At 40.4% G+C, this 10,787-nt stretch overlaps 1 protein-coding gene and 1 non-coding gene across 3 annotated transcripts; both read left to right on the top strand.

The window, feature by feature from the left end:
- Positions 1-344: 344 nt before the first annotated feature.
- Positions 345-6,959, top strand: LOC118789425 (SOSS complex subunit B2-like). 2 transcript variants are annotated; one of them, XM_036545843.1, is made up of 6 exons: positions 345-375; positions 3,905-4,043; positions 4,393-4,464; positions 5,066-5,150; positions 6,039-6,102; positions 6,450-6,959. In XM_036545843.1, the coding sequence occupies exons 1-6, from the start codon at positions 348-350 to the stop codon at positions 6,650-6,652; spliced, it is 591 nt and encodes a 196-aa protein (XP_036401736.1). In that variant the 5' UTR covers positions 345-347; the 3' UTR covers positions 6,653-6,959. The 2 variants fall into 2 exon arrangements, with proteins under 2 accessions (XP_036401736.1, XP_036401735.1); XM_036545842.1 differs by lacking the exon at positions 345-375 and adding an exon at positions 2,362-3,344.
- On the top strand, positions 1,320-1,401 carry trnas-cga. Its single transcript has one exon. It is a non-coding gene; the product is annotated as a tRNA-Ser (tRNA).
- Positions 6,960-10,787: the final 3,828 nt, after the last annotated feature.

The following is a 10,787-nucleotide window of genomic DNA, read 5'->3' as shown; positions in this document are numbered from 1 at the left end:
AAGTCACAGGAGGATCTGAACAAAAAATGATGAGGATGATAATGATGATGATGACGATGTTGATGATGATGATGATCATGATGATGATGATGATGTTGATGATGATGATATCAGAGTTCATAATATCTATGTTAATGCCAGTAAATCAAATACAGCACGATTTCAAGCTTCATTATCCCCAATCCAGCTCATAACGGACCAGAAAAAGAAACTGACTGGGCTGTGTCTCCATCTAGTGGACAAACTGCACACATCGCGAAGCAAGCCCATCCCCGGTTTGGTCATGTATGTCTTTTAAGTAGTAGTAGTAGTAGTCTTATTACCTCTTTTATCGCATGGAGGATTTCATGGAAGATCTACATGCATGTGGTTGGGGTAAATACGCCTGCCACACTAAAAAAAAAAGCAAGCTTTACAAGCAGCTTATCATTTTCAGGCTTCTTACAATAACCTTCCTTTAGTTGGCCATGACATAAATTTGAATGGCTAACTCCTTCAATGACACCTTTTTTTTGCGTGAAGATGGCAGCCAAGGCTTATCTTTTTTTTCCAGATACAGATAGAATGTAGTAACACAAAATTGCGTATTGTTCTTTTACAACTGGGCGTCGATCTCGTGCAATAAAATACAACGTTCACCAAATACAAAATCTCGGTTTGCAACGAAATCCAAGTAAAATCAATAATGACGGCTCAAAGCGGATAATTTACATGTCCTTTGATTTTAGATGCTAAACTTCAGCAGATCGAATTGCTAGTCACAAATATGTTGGCGTCATAGTTCTTTGGTTTACACAGTAGGCCTGTTTGCCGTGAGTATACACCAAAACATACAATATTTAACGGAAAATAAAGTAGCCTGTTATTAAGTGTTATGTATCCACTGGTGTATTGGATTCAAAATACTAGAGAATATGCACAAGATAGATATACGTGGGCCCATTTCCCGAAGTATTCCCGCCGTTATTCACCAAAGAAATTGGCTTGCCACTTCCTCGATGTTGTGACATCGAGAAGTGAGAATTTAACTAGTTAGGACAAACTAGCAAGACTAGCTACGTTACATGCATTAGCTAGATTTCGTCAGTTTTTATCACGACTGACGTAGTCTAACGTCAGCTGTGTAGCTCATTCTGCAATCGCAATTGTGGGAGTTCAGGTGGGCAAGCTAATATCCCATGCTCTGAGCTGTTTGTTAACTGTTGTAACTAGTTTACTTGCCAGTTCTTTTGCTGAATGAAGTTCGCACACATTGCTGGTTGCTGCGGTTGTGGTGAGGTTGCATCATGAGCCATAAAAAATCGGCATTGTTAACGCATGTCACGGTGGCCGAGAGGTTAAGGCGTTGGACTCGAAATCCAATGGGGTTTCCCCGCACAGGTTCGAATCCTGTTCGTGACGGTAATGCTCATTTTGTTGTTGTGCTCTATAGGCCTGTGGTATAATTTGTGTTAAGTTGTGAAAGTCACTGCCCGATGAAATACACTGCAGCCATATACGCCTATTTTGTTACGAAAATATTAAATTGTTGCCAGCAATCACTTTTGATAGAAATGAAGCTGAATTAATCATTAATTGGTATGCTAAATTATGTATATGTACGAATTATATATAGGCCTATATATAGATAGAGAATAGAGACCTACGATTATTCGATAGCCTATATTCCATTCAAATTGGACATAATTCAAAGTTTAGGTGGTTGTTTTTTTTAAGTTAACTACGAACAGCAACGAGCAGTAAGGTAGTTACATGTCTCACATAATAAAATGATTACAGCGAATACATATTTTGCCAACTCTGTTTTAATAGCTTGTTTCCTCCAGCACAACAGAAGATTTACAAAATGTTAAGGCTACTGGGAAACTTGTGGCTTTGCAGTTGTAGGATAACCGCCCAGTAAAGGGGTGAGAAAACAGTCTACCGCCTGCGTGAACTCGCAGAGGGCACAAGTGAACAGAGAGGAAACGAAGTGCTTAAACGATCGCATACCGAAAAATGTCACAGCAATGCATCTAAAGAGTTGTACGCGGAAACGCGTTCTTTCTCAGCAAGCCGACTCGAGCAACTGAAAGAGAGAAAGAGCATGGCTAGCACGTACCAAGTTCTCCGAGACAGTTGCATGGGCTTTATGTTTACTTTTCAAATCTGTGTACATCTACGCCTATGAAGTAGCCTACTTGTTGTTTTAATATAAAGACGCTATGATAACACATGACACCGTTAGGAAATTGTAACGCGTTGTATGTCGTGCTAATTGGAAGGCACTTTCCGTGTTCCTCCTTTTCTAAGGGGAATGGACTGGTCTGGTGTTTTTATAAACTGGTTGCAGGCAATCTGACGAACTGTGGGTAACTGGAGACCGGGACATAATGTGCGTTGTATTTCGTGATAAAAACCGTAGAAGTGAATGCTACAGTTGATGATTAAGCGCCGGGTGTTTAAACGTGGCATTCGGAAAACAGTAACCCTTCTGTTGTTCTACAAAGAACATTATCAGCTGTCGCTGGGTAGTTAGTTACAGTTGCAATGTTAGATTTTTGATGAAACAAAAGACCCTCGTGACAAAGACGCAGTTAGTCGCCTCTGGAGAGAAATTACACTTCTCTGATAGTCGCCTCATACAAAATAAGGCCCGTGTGCCTCTGATGTTCTCTGAACAGCCGACACCGAACAATTGGGTGTCGGGACAAGTCTTTTGTGTGTGAGGCTTACCATTGTTTTTAAAAGGGCGCAACCGCACAGCCCTGACTCAGACCTAAAGCGTTGAGGTCACAGACAGAGAGAGAAGATCGATACATTTTTAACTTGACTAACTTGCTGTCTGATAATTCATACGGTGAAAAGCGAAAGCTAGTCACTTTTAGACTACAGCTCAAGTTAACCTTACTACATTTCCGCCCTTACATTTTAAAGAAGTGTAGCCGATTCATTAAAAAATGTGTGGGGGTTTTTCCTTGAGATGAATCCGTACAGAGGAAGTGAATCTGCAATGCGAGTGTGCTTACAATCAAGCTTAGCAGCTGTATTTTGAAAGCGAATGGACATCTCCGCAGAATTCGCTTGCTAGCAATAATTTAATTTACCTTTCGCTCACCAGTTTGTTAGCAGGCTTGCTTTACCTTAGAAGTCGCTCTATTTAATGGTGTCTTATGTGTCCAGCTAGCTCGCTAGCCCCAATACCCGAATGTTTTTCATTGTTTAACTAGCCTAGTCACAGTTAACCATATTTTGGTATTCGTCCTCAAAAATGTCGTACATTCAAAACGAAAGCGTGTTCCTACTAAAAGACGTCAAGCCTGGATCGAAGAATTTAAATATAACCTTTATTGTTTTGGAAATAGGTAAGTTTCTCGCATGTGCGCCGGATCCCTCTAGACACATCACACGTTTTTCCTTTTCTTAAAGGGACAGCAACAGATTTCAGAAGTGTATTGTAGTTACGACGACTAACAATTAAAGAAGTTATCAGTTATATTATTTTGCCTCTAACTTTCCAGTATCATTCCTTTTGGGTGTAATATTTGTTTATTGTAATCCGTGGTGCAGCTGTATGTTGAATACTGACATACTCTTTCTTTTTATCATTGGAAGATATTGAAAGGTACACGCATTTGTCAACAGCATCTTTGTTAACACCCCCAAAGTGTTACTATTCCTTGATTTTGAGTGATACGCAGTTCAGTGCAATGATGCAAACAGTATTTCCTGGGAAAATCCTAAACAAGAAATCAAAAATCCATACCGTCTGTTGAGTTCCTAAATCTGAGAAGCAGGCATTAGTTTGAGCAAAGGTATGAATGTTTAAACAGTCAGGTGTCTTTTTTCTAGCGTGTTTCATTGAAGAGGGGAGGGTGGCCAGAAAGTTCAACTGAAACTCTTGATTTTTATACGGCCATTGCAGGTCGGGTGACCAAGACAAAGGACGGCCATGAGGTGCGCTCCTGCAAGGTGGCGGACAAAAGCGGCAGCATCAGCATCTCCGTCTGGGATGACCTCGGCAGCCTCATCCAGCCCGGTGACATCATCCGGCTCACGCGAGGGTATAGCGAGCCGCACCTAGTGCTATAGTTTCAGACCAGTTTCGTCTGGCAGAGCTAATATCCACAGGAGCATGGGCTAATATGCCCGCCCCCACAAATTTCTTCTGTCTTTTTCAGGGCTTATTACAGCCAAGAGTGAGGCTTCATGCCTTGCCCTTAGTCTCATTCACATCACTGAGTCAAGATGGCACAGTGGGGCAAAACTGTGCAGCTTACCCTTTTTTTCCCTCATGCAATAGCATACTGGTTAGATAACTAGTAAAACTAAGTTAGTGAGGTCCATAAACCCATTATCTTGTGGATGCCGTTTCACAGTTCTCAACCCCTCTCCCTCCATCTCTGTTTCCAGCTATGCCTCCATCTGGAAAGGCTGTCTGACACTCTACACTGGGAGGGGTGGAGATCTGCAGAAGATTGGAGAGTGAGTATGGTCTCTTAGGACTTAATCATTCTTGTTTCAGGTGGCACTTGGCTTGTTGTGGTGTTCTCTTAGCAGCTGGAGTGAGGAGCACTGTTTAGAGACCTGTGTTTTCAGCCAGAACATTGCAGGTTGAAATTCTGTATGAGGCATTGATGCTGTAGTCTTGAGCAGCATTCCTGAATTTTCAAAACATCCATCTGAAAAAAAAATTATAATGGACATGTGCAGATACATGCTATATCTCATGTAAGGGTGTATAATAAGGACAACAAAGATTTATTGAGGCAGGTCCTTCATTTGAATGAAATGTTCAAGACCACAGGCTTCTAATTATAGCAATATAAAGTGCTACTTTTGTCTCGAAATCCCATTGCCAAATTGCTAAAGCACATTGATAGTGCTATTGTAGTGTTAAAATGTATTTGTGCTGAACAGAGTTTTCCATTCACCATGCAAATCCCATACAATTCCCTCCAGTGTGACTGTACTGTATACTCTAGAACATTGCTTGCTTCTGTTTAGTGCATCGTTTTACCACAGAAAATTATAGTGTGTAGTTCTTACATCGATCAGTCAGTGTTGTCTCCTCACTGTCCTGCAGGTTCTGCATGGTCTACTCTGAGGTGCCCAACTTTAGTGAACCAAACCCTGAGCTGCTGGCCCAGGCCAACGCACAGAACAAGACTGTGAGTACTGGAGCTGGCCTGCTCCCCTAAACAACTCAACAGTATGTTACAGGGCTCATAACCCAACAGTTGCTGATTTGATTCCCTGGTAGGGCACTGCTGTTGTACCCTTGAGCAAGGCATTTAATCCAAATTGCCTCAGTTATACATCCGGCTGAATAGATTGATGACTTGTAAAAGTCATAAGCTACGCACATTGTTTTGGATAAGAGCATCTGGCTCGCGAATGTAATGCAATAAGTTGCTTTCACATCAGAAGCTTGATGTGGACCCTAACCCCAAGAACTGGCCCTGGGTCAGCATCAATAGTTACAATAGTTAAGTGACTATATCTGAGTGAAAGCAGAAATACAAACATGTAGACAGGCACATGCCATCTGACAGATACAGCAGTCTGTGGTTAGAATTAGGTTTTGGTCAACTGATCCTAGTTTAGTTGTCAGGGATGGAAAGCCCACAACCAACAGTTTTTTTTTTTTTTTTTTTTTTTTTTTTTTTTTTTTTTTTGTCTAAAATGTCTGGAGTTGCTCAACTTGGGTGTTTGGCTTGCAGCCCTCAGAACAGATTGCATTGTTAGAATGGTCCCCTGGTGTTGTTTTTCCCAGAATGCTGTGTAATAATATTGCTGCCCCAAAGGGTTGGAATTGCCCATCCCTAAACTAGCTTTACTTTACCTCCAGACTCTACTGTTTGGTTGAATTCAAAGCATAGACTGGAAGATGTTTAAATATTAATCAACAGCCAGTGGAACAGCGCATTTAGAATGATGGAAAGCCTCTGCATAATGGTCTTTCCTAGCCCAATCATGATGTATGTATGAGGGTTTTTGTTTTCTTTTGTTTGAGTTGAATGCCATGAGTGGTGTAATGCAAGTCATCTTATTCACAGGTTAAGGGAGAGCAACAGAGCAATTTCACCACCAGTCAGAATTCAGGTAGTCCTATGCAGACAGGTAAGTGGACTTTGGACTGCTCTATACAATCCTATCAATTACTGCCGTTGTCTCCCTAAGCTCTAAATTGTAATTCTGTCTATACACTCAAGTAAACCTTATGCCTCTAAAATTACAATGTGAATCAGCTCTCTGAATGCTTGTTGTTGATCTGTTGTGGACCAGGCTGGTTTTGTAATGCGTTGGTGTGCTCATTATGTAAAATGGTCCATCTGTTCACATGTGTACAGACTACTACCATGTGTTTGTGTTTATCACTCCTTATTTCCATTTGCATTCTGCACGCCATGCTTAGCATTTGTGACCTCCATGTGCTTCAAACTGGATCCCTGTCACTGTCCTTTCAGGAAATGTTCCCTTGCAGAGTTACTCCACCAACAGCTCCTCCCCTGCTCCTCGGGACCCTGCCTTTGGGGTTTTGGGGCGGGCTAATGGCCGTGCTGTGGGGAACGGTGCCCCCCAAGTCCCTGCTGGGGGACCGCCCGCTGCACCCAAACCCTCAGTTACCATCAGCAACGGCAGGGATCCTCGACGTGCATCCAAGAGATGAGACACAGACAAGCCAGCCAATTACCCAGCATTCCTCCTTCCCACCTAACAGTGCTAATGTTGACAGCCAGCACCTCTCATGCCTGCCCCAGCCAACAGCTGTGCTCAGACTATACACCTTACTTGAACACTGAATGCACTTTCTTCTACTTCAACTTGAAAGTTAGTGCTGCCATTTTATTCAGGAATGTTTTCTGATGTGTTTTAAATGCTGTAGTTAGTGAACGTTTTTTTTTTTTAATTTAAATCTGTTACAAACCTGCTGCTTATTGTTGGCATCCCTGCTCTTCAACCAAAACATACCAGGAGTGGCCATGTAGAAATAAAGGTGGTATCCAAAATTTTTTTAGACTGATTTAGTTGGTGTAAAATAATAAATGTGCAAAGTCATATTTTGCATAAGTTCCATCTGTTTATTGGCCACAGTGAGCTCAGAACCAGCATTTCAAGCCCAGTCAAGCAAATGATCTCACCTTTCAGTCCCCCACACACACACACGCACTCTTGTTTCACCAATCTTTGCAGATTGCAGTGATGCTTGAGCCAGTACTGTGGCACTGGAAGGGCCAACACATGCCAGCTGAACAGTTGTCATGGCAGCCCTTAAATCTAATCCGTTCTCTCCTCTACAGGCAGTCATATCACATTTTCTGCCGATCCATCTAGAACTTTACCCTGTTTGCAAACAAAGGCACAGGAGCAATTACATATCCCTGCCACAAGTAGGTGGAATGGAAGCTAAAGTCAATGTGCTGGTTACTCCTGGAGAAGTCCACTATCAGGTGGTACTTAGAAAATAAAATTCAATTTTCATGCATTTGCAACACCAAATCTCACCGGTTTCCCAAAGAATTAAGTTCAGATGAGTGAGATTTTCAGTACCTAATGATAGTGTTTTGAATAATATCAGTGAAAACTATTGCCTTACCTTACCTACCTTATCTTTACCTTGTCTGAATTTATAATACTGCTTTGATTACACCAGATGTACGATTATTCACAACTGAGTAAGCAGTTTTCTGCATTAACACAGTATGCTTTCCAAAGCGTAGCATCTAGGTAAACATACTTGCCATTGAGCCAAATGGCAACAAATAAGCCCTGGGGAAAATGGAGAACAAAACATTATTTTAAATACATACATACTCAACTCAGTCAAAAGGTCCCAAAAATAAAATGGATCTGAAAAATGACTGCTTGGTTCAGTGCAAAAGGTTATGTTGATGTTCTACAGAAGTTATACAAAGATAATGATTTAATAGAAATATGACTGAAACAAAATGAACACTCCAGAATGGCGCTGTTAACATTTTTATCAGAATCTCAGTACATAAACACAGTTTAATGAACACAGACGAGTGTTATTTGTTTAAATATACATCTGAGAACTGTAACTTATAAAACAAAACATATACACACATACATAATCGCTTCTCTTTACAAATAAAAGAAAAAAGACACAGCATTTACAGCAGTCTTTAGGGGTAACTGCAGAATATAAAGGTGGCTATGCACAATCATTTCATGTTAATGCTAGCAGTTTTACCTTTGTAGATAATGTACGACTTGTATTCAAATTACTAGACTGAAACTGGGTTCAAACAAGTATTTTCCTCTCAGTTACTCATTACTGAAGACAAAGGCAAAGGAATTTTAATCATACCCATTAAACATTCTGAACTGCAATTTATGGGAAAACAGTAACTGATGACAAGAAGCGGGCAAACTGTAAATTCAAAAGAAATGTATTCAAAATCTTGTTCATTGACATGTCTAATGTAAAAAGGCATACTTCATGGGAAAAATACCTTAGAACACAGCAAACAAAACAAAGAAAACAAGAAAAATTAGTATCCTTCTTATGGCAGACATGAAAGCTAAATTCCCAGACACGATACCTAACAAAATCTAAATGTACCATGAAATGTTTGTCTCCAAATTTTCTTTTGGCATGGGAACAAAAATGCAGCCAAAGGCATGTGTCACACATGTCACTGTAAATACTAGAATTTTTTCCTAATGGCATAGCAAGTCCTGTTAAGAGACATGCTATTTGAATGAACACACAAACTAAACAAGCTTCTTTTTTCCAATGATGTCGTCAGTATTGGACTTGACCCATTTATCTCTGTTTGTTAAATGACAGAATTGTTTCAGTATTCTAAGATACAGGCTGGCAGTCACTGTATAGTAACAACCTGTTCATACTTAGGAATCTGCTATAATACACGGAATATGACCTTATTTAAAAAGAGCATATCTACCTGTTTTATCATTATTTTTTTGGCTGCCTCTTGGGCAAATATAAAAAAAACTGGAAACTGGAAATCATAATATATGTCCTTGTTCATTCTTAGTCACGTAATATGATACACCAAATATAATCTTACTTGAAGAAAGGGTATACCTGCATGATTACAGCACATAAACACACCATAACAGTTCATATCACAATCCTCTCCTTTAGAAAGAAATCAATACATTATAGAGGCACTTGATGTTGTAATGTTTTTTTGGAGGCTTGTGATTCAGCTCAGCTGAGATGTGATGAATCAGAAGACCGTCCAATTGTTGCTCAGTATCAAACCAGACACAGGAACTCGGCATACATCAAGAGACAGGTTCAAAAATTAGGGCAAGGGTCCTTCACATAACACTTGATGCCATCACGAATTCAGAACCATTACCGGTTTCTAAAAGAAAGAGACAAGAATAGACAGGAGAAAACAAGCCCATCAGAACCACATGACATTCAGTTGATTTTTTTTTTCAAATACATTTCACCAAAGTTATGAATAAACAGCACAGCATAAAATGACAGTGTAAAAGGGAATCCACACTTTTAGTTTGCAGCCATATTTAGAACCCAGCATCATGGATTTAGCTGAATTCCAAACTGAATACCAAATCCCACTAAACATTATGAAAGAAAAGATTTGTCTACAACCTGTGACTCATATCATGCAGCACATTGTATGGGTGCCTACGGTGATGTTTAATAAAGGATACTTCTAAAGTGAAAAGGAGATGGATTCTTCAGTGGTAGACATTAATGACAAACAAACAAAGGAAACTCAGATGTCAATAAAACATTTGTCTTGTTGAAATCTGATAAAGGGGGTGATCCAATCCTCCAGTTTTGTAGCTTCTCCTTGTTTTTGACTAAAGAATTGAAGCATGTGTAAATTTGTGGTCTCTGTGGGGAATGAACCCAAATGCTTCACAACCACATGATACAGCTTTCAACAAAGCACTCCAAATCTCACTACACAAAGATTCAGGTCCCTCTCACTGGGCCCTGATCAAAGTCTAGTCAGGACCCTCGGGGCAGTCTTGCTATTTCTAGTGGAGTTTGTACACACTCCAAGCTACAAGAAGCTGTACTGCATTACATTTTTCTTCCTTAGACAGCATTGTGAGTTCAGCTGTCATTGATGAAAAAACACTAAGAATCAGAAAAATTGAACACTTGCTTAAATTCATTCATCAAAGATCAGGGTAAAGCTCCACGGGGATTAAATTGAATTCCTCCCTTAAAAATATGCTCAGGTATCTGTGAGGGTAGAATATAGACCCTTTAGCCTACTGCCATTAGGTAAGCACACACCACCCAGCCAATGATATCCCAGCACCAGCTCTGCCACAGCCAAGCCAACCAATGACGTCCGAGGGCATACCGCACAGACTGGTTTACTCTTGGCTTTGCTCACAGGGTTCCTTTGGGTCAGAGACCCTCGATGGAAGGAACTTCGTGTAAATGGGTTGGCTTGGCCTTGACAGGAAAAGACCATTTCACACATTCTGGAGTCAGACACAGTACCTAATGTTCAAAGCCCCTATATCTGATATATCCTCTCCTGAAGCTGACAGTGGTGGTGACAGCCAAGACAAAAGGATTAAATAATAACCAATTCAATGCACTGTTACCACCCTCAAAGTTAAGGATCTGAGTTTGTGTGTGTTGTTTAGACTCCTTCAGCTTCCTGTAATTCACATTAGTCATCGGAATTATCATTGAGATTCAGTCTTTGAGGTTAAACCTGCTTCACATGAATCAGTCATGGGAATAAGAATGGGAATAAAATCCAGGAAATTCATTTGTGTTCACACACATCATTCACTCTGACTATTTGCTC

The sequence above is a fragment of the Megalops cyprinoides genome, chromosome 14 (genome assembly GCF_013368585.1).
Source record: "Megalops cyprinoides isolate fMegCyp1 chromosome 14, fMegCyp1.pri, whole genome shotgun sequence".
Lineage (NCBI taxonomy): Eukaryota > Metazoa > Chordata > Actinopteri > Elopiformes > Megalopidae > Megalops > Megalops cyprinoides.
Note: the sequence above shows the minus strand (reverse complement) of the source record. Positions and strands in the feature narration are given on the sequence as shown.